A 25,215-nucleotide genomic window follows, 5' to 3' on the forward strand; every position below is an offset into this window, starting at 1 on the left:
TTGCTGTATCCATACCAGTCCCTTGTGGCCTCTAATGGTCAGTATACCCCAAAATTCACGTTATAAAATACGCATTTTTATTTAGATTTACATAAAATGCAATTCTATAGTGACTTATTTCAAGTGAAACCACTGGAAGATGACTATTGTTTTTATTATTAAAATGAACCAGAACAGAGCGCTGTAGATGCTATGGATATGATGACATGACCAAGACAGTTTCATATATTTTATTTTATTTATAAAAAAAAATACATAAAGCAAACATTTATTTATATGTACAATAAATATATATGTTTAAATCCGTTATTTGCACTTTGGCACCACCTGTCCCAGGGTGTAGTAGATCGTGTTGGGCTGGGCCGCGTCGCTGCCGCTGCTGACCTCCGGGGGTCGCTGCTGTTCCTCTGTCTTGGACGCCAAGCAGTAAACGGTGCTGACGTCATTCTCAGGCCCCTGGTCCCCTGCCATGTCCACGGGACAGCCCTGTTTCAGAAGGGACGACGTGACGGTTCAGAGTCATCAATCCAATCCATACGGGTGGTGGGAGGAAACCGGAGAGCCCAGACCAACACGGGGAGATCATGTAAACTCGTGTAAGACTGTTGTCCTACCTTGTTCCTCGGAACTCGGTGGACCTCCACCGGGACCGTGGGCAGGTAGGCCGCCTTGTTGACCACGCTGTAAATGGTGCTCGCTGGCGGCGCAGCTCCGGTGGTCTCAGCCGCCGGCATGGCTGCGTTCTAGAGTGAGAAAACCAGAAGCTCGGTTTCCTTCCGTTCTGCTTCTCTCGCTCGGTTTCAGAGCAGCCGATCGTACCTCCAGCAGCCGGTCTTTTCGCCGAGACTGTCTGCACCTCGTTCCGATGAGAGCCGCACACACCAGCAGAACCACAGCGGCACAGCACGAGCCCGCGATCTTCAGAGCCTCCTCGGAGGGCTTCTGTGGGGTGCTGCCTGTTGAGTTCTGGGGAGAGCCTGCACAATGACAAGACAGTCCTCACTATGAGCTGACGCCTCGGTTCCACCTGAAGAACGTCGGTACGAGCCCTTACACAGTTCCTCCAAGCTCCTGCAGCTGGAGCTACTGCTGACGTTGTTGCTGGCCACGCACTCGATGTGGCTGTGGTTCTTCTGGACGGACATGCTGACCATGGACGGAGGGGACGACCAGCACTGCGTCTCATTGCTGCTGCACCCGATCCAGCCGCCGGGGACGGAGCAGTTCACCGTGAACGAGCAGTCCGGGGACGCGTGGAGCTTCACCACTGCGAGGATGGGGCTTGGTACAGCTTCTGCAGACATGGAGACAGACAGAACGCTGCAGCACATCCTGTCCAGTCAGCGTTCTGCTCTTTTAACTACACTGTTCAAAAAATAGCAGTATTCAACCGTTAAATTCACAGGCTAGCTTTTTAAATGGTAATAATAATAATAAAAATAATAATTTGATATTATCCTGCATCTTTTAACTACACTATTCAAATAAGAAGGCCAGGCCGTAAAATAGCAGTATTCAACCGTTAAATTCACAGGCAAGCTTTTTAAATGGTAATAATAATAATAAAAATAATAATTTGATATTATCCTGCATCTTTTAACTACACTATTCAAATAAGAAGGCCATGCCGTAAAATAGCAGTATTCAACCGTTAAATTCACAGGCTAGCTTTTTAAATGGTAATAATAATAATAAAAATAATAATTTGATATTATCCTGCATCTTTTAACTACACTATTCAAATAAGAAGGCCATGCCGTAAAATAGCAGTATTCAACCGTTAAATTCACAGGCTAGCTTTTTAAATGGTAATAATAATAATAAAAATAATAATTTGATATTATCCTGCATCTTTTAACTACACTATTCAAATAAGAAGGCCATGCCGTAAAATAGCAGTATTCAACCGTTAAATTCACAGGCTAGCTTTTTAAATGGTAATAATAATAATAAAAACAATAATTTGATATTATCCTGCATCTTTTAACTACACTATTCAAATAAGAAGGCCATGCCGTAAAATAGCAGTATTCAACCGTTAAATTCACAGGCAAGCTTTTTAAATGGTAATAATAATAATAAAAATAATAATGTGATATTATTGCATGTAGGTTGTGTTCGACGCTTTTGTTCAGGAGCAGGAGAAAAAGAAGCATGAAAAGAAGAAGTCACAGTGCTGTTCTTCTGTGCTTCCTGTTTCTCTCACGGCATGATGAAACAATGCCAGCATTGATATTTTATTGTTATGATCAAAAACTGCTATTCATAACAGTATTTTTTCTGCAGAATTCGAACAAGAGCTCTTTTAATTATGGTATTTGATCATAAAATAAAAAACTGTAAAATAGCTTATTCAACAAAGTGCTCTTTTAATATTATATACGATATTATATACTGTATATATTATATGTATGTATTATGAATATGAAGAAAAACTATTCTTCTGCCAATTTTTTGTAAATGTTACATTTCTACACGAAATTTGAAAATCTTTTTACTGTTATTTACTGTTTTTTTTTTACAATGTGCAGATTTTTGGTAACATAAGTTCTTCTGTTACCAACAGAGATAAAAGTAAAAACCACATTAGTCTTGTGTGGCGTCTTTATTTGCTTCTCTACAGAAGACAGAAGGTACCTACCTTGCACAAATAAGTGATACTTGACTACAGTTGTTGTCCAATCTTTTGTTTGAGCGTAGACGTATTCTCCTGAGTCCCTGAACGTCAGGTTCTTCACCCTCAGAGAATTGTTTCCCTCTAATTCCACCTTCTCTTTAAAAAGGGGCGAAAAAGATTTCACTTGGTTATATATGACTTGGTTTCCAATCTTCCACTCAGCCATGTCATTTTCTTCATATATCTCCACGCGTAGAAGGACTGAGCTCCCTGTCTGTGCGAACATCAGGACTGTTTTTTGAGAGACAGCTGCAATGATTTCTGTTGGAACGAGAAACGAAAAAGCGGCAGTCAGTCACAAACCCACAACGCAAGCGAGGAGAATTTCTGCGGCTGCTTTTACAGTCAATCTTAGCCCGTCCAGTTCAGACGTATTATGAGCATAGAACAGACACCAGCCCCATCTGCTGGTAGTGGGGTGCTGGTAGCCTGGTGGGTTAAACACCCGACTACGAACCAGAAGACCCAGGTTCAAACCCCACTTACTACCATGGTGTCCCTGAGCAGGACACTTAACCCTGAGTGTCTCCAGGGGGGGACTGTCCCTGTAACTACTGACTGTAAATCGCTCTGGATAAGGGCGTCTGGTAAATGTCTGTTCTTATTTTACTACTGACTGTGGAACTTTTTCTTCTACGTGGTAAGTGTCCTACACGTTAAAATTAACTCGTGTAAAAGAAGAGTGAAGCGAAGTACTACTCTTCCACCGTTTGAAGAGACACGTACCTGTTAATGCCAGACAGCAGATGAAACCGTGCAGCGCTCGCATGGTGGCGGCTGCAGGAAGATGTGAAGTGCAGGTTTCCTGTACGAGAACTGCAGATAAAGTGGCAGGCGAGGTGATTCCCCAGCGATGGCTGGAAGGTGTGTTTTTTTGTGCCAGTAAATCATCAGTGTGACTAAAGTTGGAGAAAAATTGTAAATGTCCCTCAAAGCAAACGTTTGTGACCTCGTGACCCATGATGTGACACATGTGGCCCTAATTGTGACCTTGGTGTGACCAGGGAGGTTTCAGTTGAAAGGTTGCTGGACTCCTGAATGAGGCCACAGAGAAGGGACATCTCCACGCTGGGTGAAGGACCGGAAAAGGAAGAGCGCAGATGCTGCTGCTCCACTTGTGGTTTGTGTCTCTTGATCCGCCTGGTGTGAAGCAGGTGTGATGGCGGTCCGACCATCCCCCATCAGATCGTCCAGCAGATGCTTTATTTTGAGTTAGAAATTGAAAGCGAAACTTTGGGGGAATTGTGAGAGTAAAAAAACCCAGAAAAGTCTCCAGCGTTGGTCAGATGCCTCCTGAAATCATTTAAAAACGTGGCAGTAGAGGAACGATTTCCCTTCCTACGTGACTTTAGAAGGATAATATGAGAACAGCCACCGCTACGCCGGCCCGTAGCGTCCGAGATAAAATCCGTTCGTAATGACGGATATAATCAACCTCCAGCCTTGTTTCCACTCGGTGCGCAAAGGTCAAAGTTCAACCATTTCAACTCTGACCGTGGCGTGGATGTCCGTTTTATTGAACCGATTCACTACGTGAAGGAGGAAGCCATCATCACGTCAGGACTTCCTCCAGAAATGAGCTTTGATGTTGAAATGAGGTTGAAATTATTGCCGCTGTAAAAATTCTACAAAACTTTATTTGTGCCTTTAATGCTCCTTATTATCATTTATTAATGACCGAGCTCAGGTGAACGGGTGCACAGCAAGAAGTCACTCTGTAGATGGTGACTGATGGCCACTGGATGGATGGAGGTGGAGCTCCATGAGTAGCAGAAACCCCATCACCCAGGAATACACCGTGAAAGGCCAGCTGGAATGCACCTGAGGACCTCCACCGGTTCAGTTCTTCTGTCGTGGGGTTACAGTTAATCAAGAGGATTCCCGACATGAAGTTCCTCCTTTGCAGCACGTGGACTTCCCGATCACGTCATTCACGGAACAAATGTGCCACTTACAGGCACCAAAACATTTACAGTATGAGGAAAGTGACACATTCGATCTTCTCACTTCTCCCATAAATACCGACATGACCATTCCATCTCATCCTAGTTTTCTTGCAGAAGTCCGACTATAAGAAAGTTCCATGTTAGTGTGAGTATTCTCTAAAGAGGAAGGTGTTAAGCTGCCATCAGGGACTGTGATGTTCTGACCTCGAGGGGAAGTTCATTCTGAGACGGAGAAGAGTCTAGATGAATGTCTTCCTTTTATCTTCAGAGATGGAGGTACCAGGCGAGCAGTACTGGAGGCTTGGAGTATACCAGGTGCAGTGTGAGGTGTAATAAGGGCTGTGACGTAGGATGGTGCTACTCCATGTTTGGCTTTGTAGGCCAGCATCAGTATTGTGGACCTGATGTGGAGGGAGCGTAGCAGAATTTGGGAAGGTTGAAGACCAACAACAATGTTAAGGTCGGTTGTATCTAAACAGCCGCAATCCAGACCCCATTTCCACCGAGCGTCCACACAGACAGCCGGGTGCAAACACAAACCGTGACAAAAAATGGTCAAAAACTTTATTTGTGGAAGTTACTTAACAGCAGAGTTTAGATATTTACAGGTCCCAGTGTGATCAGGCTGATCAGTCGCCACGTGTTATCTTCATCCACCTTCTTCCCTGCTAAAAGTGCAGAAGATGGGATGTGGTGGGATAACGTTCCCTATGGAAACATGCATTACAACACACACACACACACACACACACACACACACACACACGGTCAGGCCTGTGGAATGGGCGTGTTAGTCGGACACCGCTCCTCGCTCGGTGAGTTAAAGTGCTTTTAGTACGGTTAACGTTACACCCTCATCATCGTCACACCATTCCGTTCCAGTGAAGAAGCAAAACCTACACGTAAGAACTAGAGCTGGAGTCTCAGCGCGGCTGGTTTTCTGGTTAGGAACGTGTCTACAGAAACGGGCTTTTCTGTCCCTTCGCTGATAAATATATTCCCTTTAGACGTACAGGGGAGTACAGGGGACACCAAACACATCAAACACTCCCACTTCCCCCTTCCTCGCTCAGCTGAGGTCATGGCGGTTACAGTAAAGGACCCGCCAGACCCCGCCCCCTCTCGGTTTTTTAAACGTTGCTGATGCGGACGCTGAGGGGGCTGCTGTCGCGGACCCGCCCTCGCTCCCGCCCTCGCTCCTCCCGGTAGCTCTGCTCCAGGCGCATCTTCTCCGGGTCCCCTCCTTCCGCGGGACCCCCACCGCCGGGGCAATGTGTTGTCGGGGGGCTCGGGGGCGGGGCCTGCTTGAAGAAGGGCGGGTTCTTGGTCTTGGCCACCTTGTCGAAGAAAGCGAAGTCCGCCACATACTTGCCCGAGGGTGACAGGGACACCACCGGCGGAAACTCGTAGCCCCACAGGATCTCGTCCGGCAGATAGGAGGTGCGCACCTGGCAGGTGGCCGAAGTGGGCTCCACGGTGGCACTCATGATGGCCAGCAGCTCGAAGTCCGCCAGCTCCGGGTCCGTCCAGCCCCCGCCTGGGACAAGAGTTGACTTTTTACACCTGCTTCCAGCATGATGTGATCACCCGGCGCTTCCAACCCTCGTTTTACCCTCCAGCCAAGTGCTACCTCTCAACTTGAGCCACATTTTCCATGCATTGTTGCTGCAGTTATTGTATTTTACGGTATTTTTTGTGCTAATAACTCAACAATAAGCACCCCACATATTGTAAATGCTTAATATATTGCCATATATATAACCCCAAAGCAGTCTAGACAGAATCAGAGTTGATGACAACCACACCTTCCTATCAACCAGATCCTAATCCCTCCATCATTCCTTGTCATGCAACATCTGAAATGGAAGATAGACGCAGCGTTGAGAGCACGCCCACTCTTCTTCCATACACACCCCCGGATGGGAATAGTCCCATTTATTGACATACTTTACCCGACACCAAACCGACATGCACACACACTCGCGTACACATGCACGCTCGTATGCACACACCTGCATCAACATCCCTTTGGGCCTGATCTTGGGTTTGTCATCTGTCAAAACAGTCCGTCCCCTAACCGAGACCTAGTTCCAGTCTTTCTGAGCCAAAACAGCGTTTTATAACCCCGTCTCTCCCCACACACGAACGCGCACTGTGCGCGCATTATTATTGCTGCGCTGCCACGCCGTCCTCCACTCGCTTTGACGCGAGAAAGTGTCTTTTTCTGGTCAGCTGTGTGGACACACGCACGTCTCCGGAGCAGCTGGCAGGTTCTCCCTCCGCCCCCCATTACTGTGTTAAACGGAGATAAGAGACAAGCGGCTGATGCGAGTGAATGGATGTGCTGGGGCAAAGAGGGAACATTCCAGAGACGTTCTGGAGACTAGAACATAGTCGAGGAGCCAGAGGTAAATGGAGGGCTATTAAGGATTAGGCATCGCTATGCTGCCTTATCAAACAGGAAGCTGTACCAAGGCTGAAATCCTATACTTATACTGTCCTGGCGGGCGAAGCGAGGAGCCAGGGGATGAAGAACAATTTACCCGTCAAAGTGAAACAAGCTCGGCTCGGGGACATTGTGCTTTAAGTTGAAGTGATAACATTCACCCATTTGCTTAAACCAGGTAGTCTAGGTAACATTGGTCAGATCTCTCTCTCTCTCAATCGAGGGCCCAGTGGTTCCACCTCAGAGTTTTGGTTCCACCCCAGAGTCTTGTCAATGATTTAATTCAAGCCGTTTTCATTGAGAGAAACATCAGTGCTCCTCTGAGCTCCTGTGAGTTCACCTGGTTAGAGTTCTAAAGACAATATATAACACGCCATGATTGAACAGTCTTTCATCAAGTCAGCGGGCCCATTGGCCCATGGATTTTGCCCACTAGGAGGAACTTTGGGGAAATTCTGGAAGTCCTCACAGTGTTTTGCTTGGTTCTTGCAAGCTATTATAATTAATTTTTACAATTTTAGAATTACAATTTTTATTTTTCAGCAGATCCGATCATTCTCATCTGGCAAAAATGTTAAAGGAGGTCATCCGAGGATGGGTGTAGAAATAATTGCTGGGGTGCTTTTCTACTCATGCCCTTATTGTTGCCACCAGTAACCCTAAAGAGTCATGACATTTAACAGTGCAATCATAGAGTTGTTCACTGAGCTCCCAGTGAGGATGGTCTGGAATGGTGTGCAGTACTCCTGCTCCAGGAGTAAGTAGGGATGTTGTTCCAAGATGAACTGTAGAGTCATGATGATAAGGTATTCTGAAGATGCTTCACAAATTGCAATCAAGTGAAACTAATGCAGTTTATATGCATTTGGATCACGGACCGTGGTTTTAACCTGGGTTAGACCCTGATAACCCTGAAGGTGAGGAAAGAGACGACACAAGGCAGGAAGATGGAGTTGTACAGTAATGCCTCTGTCTGTCGTTCCTGCTCTCCGGTAACCGGATCTGCCGCTTTAGTGTCATGGCCCAGAACTGTGCTGCCTTGTGTTCTAATGAGACAGTCTGGCACTCACACACTTTCACATTCCAGCCCAAATAAAAAAGAGAACAAGAGAAGGGGAAAAAGGAGAGACCTCTCATTTGGTGCCAGTGCAATCTACCCCAAAACCCATTACTAGTGCCCCTCATGTTCCGGAAAACATCCGACCACAACCACACTATTCAAACCCCCATGCCCAAAGCAGACAATATTCATTTCATCCAACGTAGACCTTACAACCTTACAAAACTAGATTACACCTCTCTAACCTGCCATTCTCACCATTCATTCATCCCACCCAACATCGTCAATGTTCATTTCAACCAAACGTAGACCTTACAACCTTACAAAACTACATTACACCTCTCTAACCTGCCATTCACCCCATTCATTCATCCCACCCAACAACCAACAATGTTCATTTAAACCAAACGTAGACCTTACAACCTTACAAAACTAGACTATACCTTTCTAACCTGCCATTCACCCCATTTACTCATCCCACCCAACAACCAACAACGTTCATTTAAACCAAACGTAGACCTTACAACCTTACCAAACTAGACTATACCTCTCTAACCTGCCATTCTCACCATTCATTCATCCCACCCAACATCGTCAATGTTCATTTCAACCAAACGTAGACCTTACAACCTTACAAAACTAGATTACACCTCTCTAACCTGCCATTCTCACCCTTCATTCATCCCACCAATAACCAACAATGTTCATTTATACCAAACGTAGACCTTACAACCTTACAAAACTAGACTATACCTTTCTAACCTGCCATTCTCACCATTCATTCATCACACCCAACAACCAACAACGTTCATTTAAACCAAACGTAGACCTTACAACCTTACCAAACTAGACTATACCTCTCTAACCTGCCATTCTCACCATTCATTCATCACACCCAACAACCAACAACGTTCATTTAAACCAAACGTAGACCTTACAACCTTACAAAACTAGATTACACCTCTCTAACCTGCCATTCTCACCCTTCATTCATCCCACCCAACAGCCAAGTTAGCGTTGTAGTATCTCCTGTCTTGGTCTCCTTTCAACGTTTCCCACCAAATTTTCCATATATACAAAGGCCCCCACGCTCGTACCCTTTGCAGCCCATGCCCGGAGTGGGCTGTTGTCATCAATGACATGATAGAAGGTGAGGGGCAGGATGAGGAAGGGACTGTCGCTGGATGTGTCCACCTGGAACGTCACATTCCTTTGGTCCAGACGCACTGTCTCCCCCTCCTTTGTCAAGGAGGTCTGGAGGAGCTTGCCAGTGACCTGAAAGGTTGAAGGATAAGAATCTTTAAATTTACCTGAGATTTGTTCCATGCTCTGCAGGACCACGATTCCAAAGCAACGTTGGACAGAACCATTAGCCCTGGTTACCTGGCAACCCAGCAAAAGGCTCTTGCGCATGTTGGCCACCCGAATCATGAGACAGGGACGTCCCTCGTGGTTGGACACCACAGCGTGTTGACTGAACTTTACCGTCTCACCACGCTTCTTTGGCCGTGCCACCTGTGAACAAGACAGTCAAATCTGTTTTTGATACGTGTTCTTCTCGATCAACCAAAGTCAATAACCCGTCTAAGATCAAATGTGAAGAAGCCTGATCTAACTAGAGACGGGTCATTTCAGGGTTCACACTCATCCGAATGTGCAAAATGTAGAGAACAACGCAACAACCACTAAAATGGGATGGCTGTCAGACTCATTCATTTATTCCTCTTAACTGTGTCCTCAGATCTATCTTCATAAACCCCAGCTGTCACTGCCACTGACTGCACTCCGTTAAGCACAAATGGACATTTGAATCTTCAGCTGTGGTGTATAAATGGGCACCACAATGAGCGCCCTCTACTGGTGAGCTGCTTTGACCAGAAAACAGTACTATAGTGTCCATGGGTTTTGGGGGGGGATTTCCATATGTGTGTGTGTGTGTGTGTGTGTGTGTGTGTGTGTGTATATATATATATATATATATATATATAGAATTGTCAATAAAAAAAAACATAATATAAGCTTAAAATCAGAGTAACAAGGTACCTTGGCAAGGAACGTGCCTGTGATGAAGATTTCCATCACCATGGTGATGACCAGCTGCACGATGAGGAGGATGATGGCTGCCGGACACTCCTCGGTGATGCAGCGGAAGCCGTAGCCAATCGTGGTCTGCGACTCCAGGGAGAAGAGGAACGCCCCAGTGAGCGTCTGCACCTGCATGACACACGGGGTGTGGTTCGAGGGCGGGTCGAACTCTGCGGAGAAGACATGAAGCGTCAGGATAAAGGAGGACGGTACGATTTAAGCGATTATGTAACCAATTACCTAAAAGGTCTCCATGGACGAGGGCCACCAGATACCAGAGCAGGCCGAAGATGAACCAGGTCCCGGCGAAGGTTGCTGAGAAGAGGAAGAGCTTGTAGCGCCACTGCATGTCCAGAAAGGTGGTCCAGAGGTCGCGCAGGTACAGCGCCCCCCGCCCACTCACGTGTTCGATGCGCACGTTGCTCCGCCCATCCTTAGACAGCACCCTGCGGCGCTTTCGCAGGCCGCTGGCCCCGCCCCCGGGCCCGCCACCAAGCAAGGGCTTCAGCACGTCCGTCTGCGTTTGTGAGTGGCACACCTTCTGGGGGGAGGGGCTTCGCGAGGAGGGGGGCGTGGCCGACGTCATGTCTGCAGACAGGTTAACAGGAGGCATGGGAACAGGCCCTGGCATTACACAATAAGGTCAGGAGAAGCTGGGGGAAGATGGGAATGGACGTTCACATGGTGTCCATGAGCACTAAATGGACCGTAGGGAGGACAGAAAAACAGATTCTATCAGTGACATACGAGCGCATCACTTTTCACCAGTTGTGTGAAGGACGTGGACAGAGGTGGGCTTTATGGAGCTTTAAAATGCGCCCCGGGCAGCTGCCTCCTCAAATTAAAAGCCTCCATTCATGCAAAAGAAGCAGCTGCCCTTTCACATTAAAAGTCCCGTCTGCACCGTGAAAGGCAGCAGTAATTCACGGCAGCAAAACCGAGGTGTTCAACAGGCCGTCCATGCAAATGATCTCCAACTGTCACTCAAGTTTCGTACGAATAGAGCAGCCAATCCGAGTCCCAGGAGGGTCCGGCCCTGGAAACCCAGCGGGGATTTGAACCGGCGGTCCTGTGATGTAACTGCAGGCTGCAGCATAACAGCGTGCGTCTTCAGGCCCCAGACTCCCCATCCGGGCTCTTCTAGGTGCACACGTGATCTCGTTTCATTTCAAACGGAACTTTTATTTAGCATTTTTTTGTATTCTTTGACCTGACGTTACATTCGAATTTCGCACATTATTAACAATTTTTAAAAACCTAGAAATAAAGCATTAAAATGTTCAGTGTCATTTTGAGACGTGAAATGAGTTTGGATGGAAAAAACACCCAACATGGCTCCAGTTGTTGATGCCGCAAAGTGCAGAAGGTGAATAAAACCCCGATAATGTGCTTTTGTCAGTGTGTGGTGAACCCCGATAATAAACCACCTCCGCTCCACACTCTTTTCTCCTCGGTCCCCCTTCCTCCCGTAAATCTCCGAGGGCGTATGGGCGCGGCGCAGTAGCTCACACTGTGGCCATGAATAGGTGTCCGTCCGGACGTCCGCGCCCGGAATATTAACGAGGGTACACACAGCCGACCTCTGACCCCACTCGCGCTCTCACGCGGCGCCTGCACAAACTCGCCGCTTTATCGGCGGCCATGATCTGAGGCCGGCGACGGGCCAATCAGATGTGAGACGCGCGCATCCTTTCCTCGGGCCCCCTCCCGTCTCCCTGGATGTCCCCCTGTCCCTCCGTCCCCGCTTTCTCTCCACGGCCCCTTCCCCTGTCCTGTACGCACAAGAATCCTTTGTCTGTGGAGCAGATGAAAGAGACAAAAGCCACCATTGAAAAATACGACTGTGTGTGTGTGTGTGTGTGTGTGTGTGTGTGTGTGTGAGAATGTTCTGAGGTTCGTGTGTGTGTCTGTACACACGAGAGGAAAAGATGAAACAGATCAGTGACAAAACCCACTCATTAGTATTCCAAATAAGTGGCCTCCTCAACAGAACTTCCTTCTGTCGGCTCTTAACCAAATCCTCCAGAAAGCTCCACGCGACCTGCTGAGACCCCCACAGAAAGACCAGCCGTGTGGTCCACACCTACAGGACAGGACAATGGGCTCCACTGCAGAGCCCACACCCAACACACCAGTCACCGGGCTCTGAACACCAGATATGGAATGTGGACCCCTTGAAGAGCCTTTCAGGGGCCTTTCAGAGTTTAAACCGCGGCCATTCTGCAACACTTCTTCTACGCACATGTCCTCCTGCAAGATTCATCAGTGAAGCTGGCCGAAACAACCAATGTCCCCTGCCACCCGCTCGCCCCAAGACAGGAGGACAAGTCTGTTGCAAGTACGTCTGAGAACCTGAGGTGACAACGTGACTCCACCCAGGATGCTCTCAGCGTCCTTCACCTCCGCCACGTCTGTGCTGACCCGTGAGTCCGACCGTTTAAACTGAAGATCCGCAGATCTTCCCCCTGATTGGCCGGTCAGATGGAACCCCGCGCGGCTCAGCATGATCCAACATCTCAAAACCAGGAATATGAAATATGGACAACTGTACATTACAGCAGGAAATTTTCTCCTGTCCAGTCTAGTCCCACACTGACCTCGGTGCTGATGTTTACGGGGTCGATCAGAGTTCAGGGGTCATCAGGCCGCTCTCATGTTCTCTTGTTGACCGGGACCCCGGGGAGCCTTCAGATTCCCCATCGGCCGCGGTGACGGTGACGGCCGTGCCACTCCAGCGCGCAGTTGCACCGACTGGCGGGGAAGCGGCTCGCTCTCCGTCCGAAGAGCTTTAATTCATTAATTCTGCTCTCCTCCCACCGGTCCCCGCGTCCCCTCCCTCGTCCCCTCTCTGTCCGCTCGACTGTAAATAGATCCCTTGTTGAGAGTTCCTCAACTGTTCAGGCTTTGTCAGCTCTGCGTGAAGGCCTGGAGTCCCCCGCACTGTCCCTGCCGCGTTTACAGCGCGGTGAGGACCGGTAGAGACGGAAGTCCACCGCGGCGCCGCACACTGGAGTACGAGTTGCAGAAGTTGGAGAGTGTCGGACGTTTCGGCCCCTGCATCACGCGGCTTTCCTGCACAAGCGCTCCGTTGTTCTGCGCCGCTGTAACCATGGCAACTTGATGCTCTCGTGCTCCTCTTTGCCGGGCCGCAGCCCCGCCGGATGCGGCCCGGCAAAGAGGAGCACGAGAGCATCAATCTGAGTGCCGCGCCGAGAAACGCTTCGGCCGTTCCCACGTTCTCCTGCAGCCTGGAGAACGTGTCGAGAACGCGGACGGCCGTGAGATACTTGTGATACGCTGCAGCACAGCACACGGTGCACACAGTGAAACAAGTCCTCTGTATTTAACCATCTCCCTTGGTGAGCAGTGGGATCCATGACAGGCGCTTTGCTCAACGGCACCTCAGTGGCACCTTGGCGGGTCGGGATTCAAACCGGCAACCTTCTGATTACAACAACAACAACAACAACAACATTTATTTCTTATATAGCCCAAAATCACATACAGTACGTGTCAATGGGCTTTGACAGGCCCTACAGTTGACACCCCCCACACTTGACCCTTCTGCACACAAAAAAACTCTAGGAGAGAGAAAAAAAAAAAAGGTCGGAAGAAATGTTGGGAAGGAGTGATACAGAGAGGGACCCCCTTCCAGGGTAGAGTGATACAGAGAGGGACCCCCTTCCAGGGTAGAGTGAGCCTGCAAATGGTGTCAGTGCAGGGTTGGATATGATATAAAGTCCTACAGTTGTAGGGTTGGAGAAGTCCAGGATGTAGTCAGTGTCATGGTCTAGATTACGTGTCCATTATGATGCTACTGGTCCATTTGAAGATCCCTGAAGCTGTAGTTGTAACGGTGGTGGTGGCTGTGGTGACCCTCTGGTTTGTTTCATGGTATGTCCTTGTTTAGCAGTTGTCAGGAACCAGGATTTATTTGCTGGTCTCTTCAATCTAGACCATGACACTGACTACATCCTGGACTTCTCCAGTTCTACAACTGTAGGACTTTTTCTCTTATTGGACAATCACCAACCCTGCACTGACACCATTTGCAGGCTCACTCTACCCTGGAAGGGGGTCCCTCTCTGTATCACTCCTTCCCAACATTTCTTCCGACCTTTTTTTTTTTTCTCTCTCCTAGAGTTTTTTTTGTGTGGAGTTTTTTTTTGTGTGCAGAACAGTCAAGTGTGGGGGGTGTCAACTGTAGGGCCTGTCAAAGCCCATTGAGACATACTGTATGTGATTTTGGGCTATATAAGAAAAAATAAATGTCTTCACTGGGGTCTGCCAGTAGTCTGGGTGCTTGATTCCGTGTCTCGGAGAAAAACAAACAGAAGCAGCGGCAGACGGTTGCACTGTACGACCGATACTGAAATATGTGGTTATAGTGGTATATTGGTGCTACAGTGGCCCGGTACCCTAACTAGGACAGCCTAACTAGGGTGAATTTAACTTTGTCTGTGTCTAACAGGGGGACTCTGTGATAAACTGGACTTTATAATTGACACTGTGTCAAAATCAAGTGAAATGAGGGTCTAGGACTTTAGCAAAAAGCCAGAGAAAACAGATAGGTTTTGAGATTGGATTTAAACACTGAGACTGTGTCTGAATCCCGGACACTGACAGGCAAGCTGTTCCACAACTGCGGAGCTCTATAGGAGAAGGATCTGATCCCAGCTGTGACCTTCTGCACCTTTGGTACCAGTAGTGACCCCGCACCCATTGATCGAAGGGGGCGTGGCGGTTCGTAAGGAACCAAAAGTTCACTCAGGTACTGTGGGGCGAGACCATTTAGAGCTTTATAGGTTAAAAGTAGGATTTTGCAGTCAATCCTAAATTTAACCAGTGCAGTGATTGTAAGACTGGGGTGATGTGGTCAAATTTCCTGGTTCTGGTTAGAACTCTGGCTGCAGCATTCTGTACTAGCTGGAGTTTACTCATGCACCTACTAGAGCATCCAGACAATAATGCATTGTAGTAATCTAACCTTGATGTAATAAATGCATGGACCAACTTTTCTGCATCATGCATTAAAATGATATTTCTTATTTTCGCAATATTTCTAAGGTGAAAGAATGCTATTCTAGTGATTTTATCTACATGCAAATGGAATGAGAGACCTGCATCAATGATGACACCTAGATCCTTTACTTACAGGGCCGCTTCCTTAACCACTAGGCCACCATGATCTGCTGAACCCTGATCACCACACAGACTCTGGATTAGTGCACGAACTGCGAGAACATCGAGCCACCGGACGTTCCAGGGCAGCAGATGACCCCAGTCCATGTAGTCTCAGGTAGCCGGGGGTCGCGAGCCTGGGTGTGGGCGTGGCCAGGACTGTCAGGCCTGCTTTCATTGGCTGATTTAAGGCCGATAGGCCACAGGTGCAGGCAGTGGATGAATGGAAGCTCCGCCCACTAAAAAAAAAACGCAACTTTTGGCAAGAGGAAGAGGATCTTGGAGGAAGTTCATTGTCCCGCTGCTCATCCTATGGCTGCCTGCCCGTGGAGGAACCGAGGAGCCCGGTGCCAGGGAGGACAAGGAAGGAGGTGAGAAGGTCACCACTCCTCTTGGCTCGGTGCAGCTCCGTCGGAAGGCCGTTTTTACTTCCCCCACACGGTTCTTCAGGCCTCCTATTGTTGCCTGTCTGATTTTCATCTCTCTCTCTCTCCCTCTCTCTGCATTCTGGTTCCGTGGTTAAATCACACACACACACACACACACACACACACACACACACACACACACACACACACACAGATGGAGCTGCAACAGGAGCAGAAGAAAGAAGAGGAAAGTTCAGTAGTGGCGAGTTGAAAGAAGTGAATTACACGCTCAGCGGGGAGAGCGAGAGAGTCGGGGGGCTTTTTACCCCCGTGCATCTTCAGAGTTACGCCATTCACCAGCTCGGCCTGCCGGGCCGTTAAAAACAAGGCTGTAACCATGGCAACGTCGCGGTGGGCAGTGGGGGGGCTCTTTTCATGCATTTCAAAACTATTTAAACCTTCGCGCGGCGTCGTGGTGCGAAGGCTGCTGTGTTACGGTGTGAATATGGCCCTCCGCCAGGCAAGGCCTTCTCTCTCTCTCTCTCTCTCTCTCTCTCGCATGAAACGCCCGATTCCTCCGGTTAAAAAAGGAAAGTTGTGTCTCACCTGTTTACAATTTAAAACAGCTGTGGAATACGGGACATTTACCAGAGGGACTTACAGTCAGTAGTTACAGGGACAGTCCCCCCCTGGAGACACTCAGGGTTAAGTGTCCTGCTCAGGGACACGATGGTAGTAAGTGGGGTTTGAACCTGGGTCTTCTGGTACTACCAGCCTAGTCGGAAGGATGGTCCTTCCGGTTTTATTTGCATGAAGTACAGCAAATTGGCGTTTCTACATTTTAATGGTTCTTCTTCAGACATTTAAAGTAAAGGATCCCCTGATCCAAATGAAACGAGGACCCTGGTTGAAGATGTCACTCCACACATTCTCCAGCAGGTGGTGACAGAGGACCAGTGGACACGCCGCCTGGCCACTGGCATATATCTATCACCCGTAAGCATTTACATTTTGCATTTACAGTATTGACCAGACGCCCTTATCCAGAGAGACTTACAACCAGTAGTTACAGGGACAGTCTCCCCCCTGGAGACACTCAGGGTTAAGTGTCCTGCTCAGGGACACGATGGTAGTAAGTGGGGTTTGAACCTGGGTCTTCTGGTTCATAGGGGAGTGTATTACCCGCTAGGCTACTACCTCCCCAAGCAGATGGAAATGGAGGAGATGATGGAAGAGAGAGGGCGTGGGAGTCATGGTGGCTGCGTTACAGACCTGGCCGTGGTCCCCACTCCCATTTCCCGAGCATGAAATGTGACGCCGAAATGAATTGGACTCGACTTGCCCAGGGACCTGACTTGCATGTTTCTGTCAGGGGTTTTGATGGGTGCAACAGTTCCTGGATCAGCACCTGCTGGCATTCCACAAAAGATGGGGGTGCTGACGTCACCGTCGTCACCTCTACCGAAACCGGTGACGTGGACATCAGGACTCTCCGGAAAGTTGCACCAAAGGCACTATTTTCAAACTGGGCCTAAGTGCTGCACTAAGCATCGGACACGTGCTTCATAAAGTACGATGTCCTCAGGAATTACTAGATGGAACCAGGAAGAGAAGGTTGGTTCGGGTTTGAAGAAGAGAAACGTACCTGTCTCTTTCTGGTTTAAAATCATTTCTGTCTCCCAGAACACAATCTTATTTTTGTTTTTATCTATTTTCTCTCTGACCTTAAATTACACAGCAAAATGGTTCATTCAACACCGCACAGACAGTAAAGGAGCCCACTCCAGTTAAATGTCTGTAAAAGTGACACTAACTAGTGTTAAATGACCGTGACTCCGCCCCTTCCCAGGTAACACGCCCATATGGGTGGTACACAGGTACCAGACAGGTGGTCCATATCAGCCCCATCTTCATATGAACCCCAGAACCCAGATGGGGGGTCGGAGTCCCCCCTGATTTACCCGCCATCATGAAGAAGACTCGGTCCAACATGGACCTCGCCGGCTTGTCACTTCTAATACTAAAGTTGTGTGTTGGAGACTCTGTTCTGCTTGCAGAATTGAACCAATTCTTGCTGATTCTGTACTGACTTCTTGAAGTTTGCTTCAGAGTCAATAAGAATCAAAGGTTGAAGGTTCATTCTAAATGAATTTTTTAAGTACAGATAAAAAGGTGGAGCTCTTATATTTATGCGATTGTATTTGAAATCAACCTAAAATCAACATTCGTGTGCCAACGGCAATCGTGAATTCACCTACAATGATGACTTTATGTCACTTTAACACTCTTATTAAGGATTATTGGGTAGTTTTATTAGTTCAGATCCAAAGGCTCAAACCCATAAACAGTCTTGTCCACTTAAAACAGAAAACCCTGTGAGGTCCACGTTGGTCCGGGTAAAAATTCACTCTGATTTGGAGTGGGATCATATAAACTCTGCGCTCCGGACATTTTGCTGTGTACTAAGTACATAAGTACATGCCATGAGAGCAATGAACATGATGACATATTCATCATGCATCGTGCTAACTAAGCAGCGATTGATTCATTTGACTTTGATACATTAAAAGTACATTCAGGATATTAATTTCACAAATTAATATTTATTTGACCCTTACAGTGGTTCAGAATCTGGAAGATCCTCAGTGCATTTAATTCAGTATTTAATGTCATCAAACGGGTCCAACTTTTTGCTGGTAAAACGAAAGCACGTTGTTAGTTGGGCGTCTGAAAGATGCTATAAACATTTATTAGTGTATTATTTCATCCGATCTGGCATGTCAACTGAGTTTTTAACGTCTGAGGTTTGGCCTACAGCAGCGACGCCACACACACACACACACACACACACACACACACACAAATGTCAAGTGTCTCCCACAGGATTCCAGAGACAGCAGGCCGATATCAGCACACTAGCGACTGATATGAAATTAATTCGAGGTAAACAAACCTGACTGTGAACAGGCTCCTGTCATTTCATAAAAACTCCGGATAAGCGTCTGGGATAAATGACTTTTACAGCCGTGGGAGTTTCGTAATTCCTGGCTCTAAACATGTCGGGACCGAGAGGCAACGTTCCTCTTTCCACAGGCAAATGAATATGAGGACACTTTATTCCTGACTACCTGGACTCGTCCTGTTCCCTCCGTCCCAATCATCCAGTGACCATGTGACCATGATTCAAGTGCCAGATTTCGACGTCATGGTCGCAAATCTTGGTTTTACATTTGATTTAATAGGTTGACTTCTTACCAGCTTCAACTTCTGACTAAAGCCACGGCGAACTGGAGAAAGACAGTCGTGCTTTTATTAGCTCTCGGCTCGACTTCGGTGACGGAATCAACCGAACAACCCAGCCGAGAAGCAGCGTGCAGCAGCGTGCAGCAGCGTGCAGCAGCGTGCAGCGCAGGGCCGCGTTGGCACCACGTGTTTCATCTGGATGGTGCGCAGATCCGCACTTCATCACCATTAAAAATAATAATAATAAAAGAAAGCTGCGCTCTCCCAGCGTTGCACAACGCCGAGCGTAACCATGGCAATCTTGAGAAATAGAATCTGATTGCTGACTGGATGAATGTTGTGGTTTAGTTCCTCAAAAAACATTTGCAAACTAAACAGCCAGAGGCCTTCCAGAGGCCTTTCTTTACTTTACTTTACTTTACTTTACTTTATTTAGCAGACGCTTTTATCCAAAGCGACTTACAAGAGGACGACACCAGCAATTCTCGTTCCATTTCTATAGAATATTGAGTTTACAAACTAAGAGCCCTGATAAGGCCGAACTTGAGCTCAGAGATTGTTAGGTGCTAGACGATTATAATATATATATATGTGTGTATTATTTTGTGCAATGTGCACACATGTGCGTGTGTAAGGGCTAGATTTGTCTGTGCTTGAACGCTTGCCCAGATGTTTGTAGATGGTGTTCGAAACAAGATACATGGCGACCTGGGTTTTGGTTTCAACATTTGTGTCGATGTGCTTCTCTGGCCAGCTGGAGATGCTTAGCAGAGGGCCACGCTGCAATTCCATACTTCATCATTTTTGAAGTGCTCCCATGAGGAAAAGTAGACGTGGGAATATAAAGCACAAATAAATGCATCATTTCTGGATTTTAATCTTCCTGAAGCTTTCTGTGGAAGAACATCTCAAACGAACTCTCGGGATGAATTGTTGAGGCATGTGATCATTAAACAAAGTAACGTAAGCCTGCTTGGGTTTTTTTACGAGGGATTGTACTCCCCTGCGCCTCCGGGGGCTTCCAGAGGACTGCAGAAGACGGGAGGAGGTCAAGCAGCCCAGGCAGCTGCCAAAAGCAGGAGAAAAAACGAAGCCCACATGAACCCCCATGAACCTCCCATCCACAACCCGTATGGGACCCACATGAATGTGCTGGCAGGGCAGTGAGGCGAAGACTGGCATGGCATGGCGTCAAGAACGGCAGCAAAGCCACTTCTCACCAAGAAAAACATCAAGGACAGGGAGCAAAACATCCGCCAAAAGCAACTTCTCCCAACCATCCAAGAACAGGCTGGTGAAGAACGATGGACCAGCATGATGGACCACCGTGACATAATAAGACCAAAGTGAGAACTAACTGGCTGGGGCAACAAAACATTGACATTTTTGGTCCCCAGAACTTCAAATCCAAATGAGAACTTATGATCAACCCTCAAGGGGCAGGTGGACAAACATGAACCCACAAATTCTGACAAACCCCAAGCACGGATTATGAAGGAATGGGTCGCGGTCAGTCAGGATTTGGCCCAGAAGTTGATTGACAGCATGCCAGGGCGTATTGCAGGACCCTTTTTGACTTCCACCACTTGAAGGTAGATACGTGCAAAACATACTAGATGAGGAACTCACAAGAGATTTGGCAAAATAAAAAGTAAAATGCCAGAGTTAAATTAACACTTCAAAGAGTATATGAGCCCAGTCCAAATAACACGTTCAGTTTCTGTACAAGTGACACTAATTAGTGTTAAGTGGCAGTGACTCCGCCCCTTCCCAGGTAACACGCCCATATGGGTGGTACACAGGTTCCAGTCTTATTCATGACGGCGGGTAAATCAGGGGTGACTGGTGCTCCCCATCTGGGTTCTGGGGTTCATGTTAAGATGGGGCTGATATGGACCACCTGTCTGGTACCTGTGTACCACCCATATGGGCGTGTTACCTGGGAAGGGGCGGAGTCACGGTCATTGATTGTGTAAACACTGTGCAGTGTTAACATTCTTGCTGTGTGTGTGTGTGTGTGTGTGTAAGGAGTGCCCATAATAAGCTTCTGAAGAATTGCGTTGCGTCAATGGTAGACAGTAATCCGGTTTTACGCCAAAGAGGCTTTACTAACCCCCTCAACCATCTTCTGACACTCCAGGTTTCCGTTACTGTGCTGTCCTGACCACAGGCTTGTATGGAAACAGCACCAAAACAGCACAAATCCCATTCAAATTACAGAAATAATGCAGATTTCTAAAACATCACAACAGAGAAGAGTCTATTAGATCCGGACCCCACTACCTCTCCTATGCTCATGATTGTGAGGTCAGTGTTTGTCTTCTGCTGTTGTTCGGTTCTCTCCAACCTAAAACGAGACCGTTCATCATGTTGAAAATGGCTGTCGAAGTCACGGGGAAATACCGCACATGATTTATACCCACAGCGTGACATGAAGACGTGTCTTCAGTGTGTGGGGTGCAGTGACTCCACCCCTAACCCGATATCAACTGGGTGAGCTCATTATCAACCATTTTTATGTGAAAATGATGCAGCTGAACTCATGTATTCATGTATTCAACTGTCAGTCTGTCGCTTGCATTCGGAGGCTGAAATAAATCATGAAAATTACTCACCTACTGATGTTCGTTTTAGTTCTGTTGAACAGAACCATGTGCTGCTCTGCAGTTTTTCACAATGACAATCACTTCACTTTTACTTAAGACACAACTGACTGAAAGGAAAAAAAGTTTCTTTTAATGTATTTTATATGACATGAAAGCTGAGAACATGTACCTGTGCATTAGTGATTTGCTGGTGTTTCGAGGCGCTGCTGAAAGCGGCCTGAACTTGTGGCTCCTCCATCACAGTCATCAGGCAGCGTCCCTGCTGGCCCCCAACCTTCCCTCAAAGTTCTTACATTTTCAAGAGGTCAGTGATGGTCCACCACTGACTGCAGAAGGTCCTCTGGTGGTTCAGCCACTACAATGAATCAGGCAGGTGAGTGGCTGAGCTGAGGAGGAGGCAGAAGAAACAAAATCCATCAAAAAGACATGAATTTTCATGCTGACATGAACTCCATCCCCCACACAGTCCACTTTATACTCACATGAGATGATCATTTCAGGCAGAGGAGCGGGCATGGCCAAAAAATGTCTCTCTGTCCTTCACGTTTAAGGTATTTACCAGACGCCATTATCCACAGCGACTTCAAACCAGTAGTTACAGGGACAGTCCCCCCTGGAGACACTCAGGGTTAAGAGTCCTGCTCAGGGACACGATGGTAGTAAGTATACAGCAACATTGCCAGTGTCAGATTTAAATTTAACACCTTCAGGGTAAAGTCTGTAAAATGACAGTGACTCCGCCCCTTCCCAGGTAACACGCCCATACACAGGTACCAGACAGGTGGTCCATATCAGCCCCATCTTCTTATGAACCCCAGAACCCAGAAGGGAAGAAGACTCGGACCAACGTGGACCTCGCCGGCTTTTCTGGTTTTATAATAATGGGTCTTGTTTGCTCAGTTCTGCTTGTAGAACTTCCTGTGAAGAGCTGGGGGGGCTCCCGCTGCCTGAAGATTCACTACAATTCAATCAGGAATTCATTTAAAGTTTACCAGAGTTGATAACGTCTCAATCTGTGTCAGAAAAGCCAGTGAGGTCCGCGTTGGTTCAAACGTGGCTGATGTGAAGCACCTATACGTTACGTTGGGAGAGGCGGAGTCACTGTGATGCAAAAACAATAATGACGAAATACAAAAGCATGGTGGTTTTACCGTGGAACTACGAGGAGAATTAAATGTTCCTCGAGAGCTAATTCGACATTTTAGCATGGTAATAAACCGTGGTGCGACCCCCCGGGGTCAACAGACCTGTCAACAATAAAATTCAGCTTCTGTGAGAAGATGCCTGTCTTCCTTCCTCTTCTCACATCCCACCTTTTATCAGATTCTTCACACAAAACAGAGCATTTGGAGACCATGAGGACGGGACCACTCATCTTTTGAGGCCTTCTCCTCAGGACGTTCAGGATTTTATGGTTTGACATTTAGCATGAAAGTAACCTAAAGTTGACCTTAGCCCTTTAAAGGTCATGAATGAGTTTTCTGCTCTTTTTCAGCCCTGTCATCACTTCGTAGGGCATCCAGAAAACCAGATGCAAGAACTTCACCAGAACCTACAGGGACAAGTGAGAGCGCAGGGTCAGCAGCTTAGAGGTCGTGACCCTTCCATCTGTAGACAGCCAAATTGTTCCGAAAATGGTCCGGGGAAATCCTCCCGTGAGTCATTTTGTAAGACATTCTCCACCATAAATCCTACTCTACCCTCTGAAGATTCTACAATCAGATTCTCTGAATCAGTTTTCTAAGGTCACATCAGATGAAATCATTCCGATCCTACAGACATCAACAATTATCGACCAGTTTTATCCTCTCATTTCTTTCTAAAATCCTTGAGCGCTGTGTCTACAACCAGCTTCACTTCATCTGTCACAGAACAACCTCCTGGATCCTAACCAGTCTGGCTTCAGAACAGCTCATTCTACAGACACGGTCCTTCTGGCTTTTTCAACCTTCCCAAGTTCTCCACACCAGTAGCTGCACGCATCAGGTTCAAAATACTGATGCTGGCCTACAAAGCCAGACATGGAGTAGCACCATCCTACCTCACAGCCCTTATTGCACCTCGCACTGCACCTGGTATACTCCGAGCCTCCAGTACTGCTCGCCTGGTCCCTCCATCTCTGAAGGTACGAGGAAGACGCTCATCTAGACTCTTCTCCGTCTCAGAATGAACTTCCCCTCGAGGTCAGAACATCACAGTCCCTGATGGCAGCTTAACACCTTCCTCTTTAGAGAAGATTTAGATGAACTTGTAACCTTCTTCTGTATAGAAACTAGAACAGAGTGAATAAAAAGATTGTATTCATAGTTGGGGGTCCTGGTGAACCAGAACTGACCACCTCATCCATGGTGACATGGAAGCACGTTGTAAGTCGCTCTGGATCAGGGCGTCTGGTAAATACAGTAAATGTGAATGTAAATGTTGTATAAATGTGAAGCAGGTTGAGTTGTTAACTGTGAAGGCTCCACTGCAGTTCATGTAGTCAGTTACGGGAACAGATCTGCAGCGAGATCCTGGGGGAGGGACCTCAGCTCGGGCATGTGGCCAAACTCCCCCTCGTTCTGACACAACTTTCTCTGGAAGTTTGACTTGGCTGCAGGCTGCAGGCTGCGTGCGTGTATTTAAACGGCTGATGCGGGCCAGCGGATTCCAGACTTCAGCAGCTCCCTGAGCTTCCAGAGCACCCCATCTCCACTCGGACAGGATGAACCCCCCGCCTGCCACAGCCGCGCTTCTCCTCTCCGCCCTGGTGCTCTGCGCCACCTCACGTACGTTGCTAATCGTCCTTCCTGCTGCATGCACGGATGCGGTGAAACGCGTCCGTTATTTCACTCGGAACTTGTTTTGTGCTGCAGAAAATGCGCTGCGCTGCCAGTGCCCCAAAGTGGTGGACGAGAAGCCCAGAAACATCGAGAGGGCGGTGAAGAGCATCAGCCGCCTGCCCGCCGGACCACACTGCCGAAACGAGCAAGTCATGTAGGTCCCTCACGCCCCAACACAGAGATCCACTCCAACCGCTTCTCAAGCGGCCTCTCTGGCTCTCCCGCAGCGCCAGCGTGCTGATAAAGAGCAAGGCCACCAAGGTGTGCTTCAGCCCCGCCGCCCCGTGGGTGAAGGAGCTGGAGGCCAAGTGAGTTGTGGTCCATCCACGTCCAGAAACCCCAGACGGTGGCGAGTCGGTGTTCTACCTTCCTTCTTCTTTTACAGGATAATCGGGAAACCTCGCGCCAACGCCACCACCGCCACCACCGCCGCCACCGCGTCACCTTAAACTGCCCGTGGCTGTGGCCTCTACCCATAATTCCCTGGCCAGACGTAAGCGGATTGTCCATGTAGCCCTTTCTGGAAGGAAGTAAGCTGGAGAATGAAGGATTGGACGGACTGGACTGTGCGAGGAACCCAGCGGTTAAATCTGGTCTCTTTGTTGGGACTCTACGTTCCCTTTTTTGAAATAATGTGAAGAACGTGTTTGGAATGTGAGCTCGCGCGCATTTAAAAGAGAATGAATGCTATTTTTTATTAGAACGTTACCTACCGTGCTTTCTTCTTCTAGCATTTCTGCTCCATGTTGCGACAGTGAATAAAGAAACTTCTTCTTTTCTA

General features: G+C 47.8%; 3 protein-coding genes across 5 annotated transcripts; 1 reads left to right on the forward strand and 2 right to left on the reverse strand.

The window, feature by feature from the left end:
* Positions 1-216: 216 nt before the first annotated feature.
* On the reverse strand, positions 217-4,859 carry LOC114774343 (uncharacterized). The gene is made up of 6 exons (XM_028966268.1): positions 3,404-4,859; positions 2,642-2,938; positions 1,055-1,294; positions 820-977; positions 615-743; positions 217-486 (listed from the first exon to the last, which is right to left on the reverse strand). Exons 1-6 carry the CDS (start codon positions 3,648-3,650, stop codon positions 307-309), a joined length of 1,251 nt encoding a protein of 416 aa, XP_028822101.1. The 5' UTR covers positions 3,651-4,859; the 3' UTR covers positions 217-306.
* A 303-nt stretch (positions 4,860-5,162) lies between these two features.
* On the reverse strand, positions 5,163-25,215 carry LOC114774340 (ATP-sensitive inward rectifier potassium channel 10-like). Of its 3 annotated transcripts, XM_028966265.1 has the most exons (8): positions 25,148-25,183; positions 22,095-22,250; positions 21,782-21,998; positions 10,455-10,802; positions 10,173-10,384; positions 9,513-9,644; positions 9,227-9,404; positions 5,163-6,160 (listed from the first exon to the last, which is right to left on the reverse strand). In XM_028966265.1, exons 4-8 carry the CDS (start codon positions 10,798-10,800, stop codon positions 5,754-5,756), a joined length of 1,275 nt encoding a protein of 424 aa, XP_028822098.1. In that variant the 5' UTR covers positions 10,801-10,802; positions 21,782-21,998; positions 22,095-22,250; positions 25,148-25,183; the 3' UTR covers positions 5,163-5,753. The 3 variants fall into 3 exon arrangements, with proteins under 3 accessions (XP_028822098.1, XP_028822099.1, XP_028822097.1); XM_028966266.1 differs by lacking the exon at positions 22,095-22,250 and having other exon boundaries at positions 25,148-25,215; XM_028966264.1 differs by lacking the exons at positions 21,782-21,998; positions 22,095-22,250; positions 25,148-25,183 and adding an exon at positions 12,812-13,283.
* LOC114774342 (interleukin-8-like) lies at positions 24,177-25,215 on the forward strand. The gene is made up of 4 exons (XM_028966267.1): positions 24,177-24,380; positions 24,468-24,588; positions 24,662-24,742; positions 24,820-25,215. Exons 1-4 carry the CDS (start codon positions 24,317-24,319, stop codon positions 24,881-24,883), a joined length of 330 nt encoding a protein of 109 aa, XP_028822100.1. The 5' UTR covers positions 24,177-24,316; the 3' UTR covers positions 24,884-25,215.

The sequence above is a fragment of the Denticeps clupeoides genome, unplaced genomic scaffold, assembly GCF_900700375.1.
Source record: "Denticeps clupeoides unplaced genomic scaffold, fDenClu1.1, whole genome shotgun sequence".
Classification (NCBI taxonomy): Eukaryota; Metazoa; Chordata; class Actinopteri; order Clupeiformes; family Denticipitidae; genus Denticeps; species Denticeps clupeoides.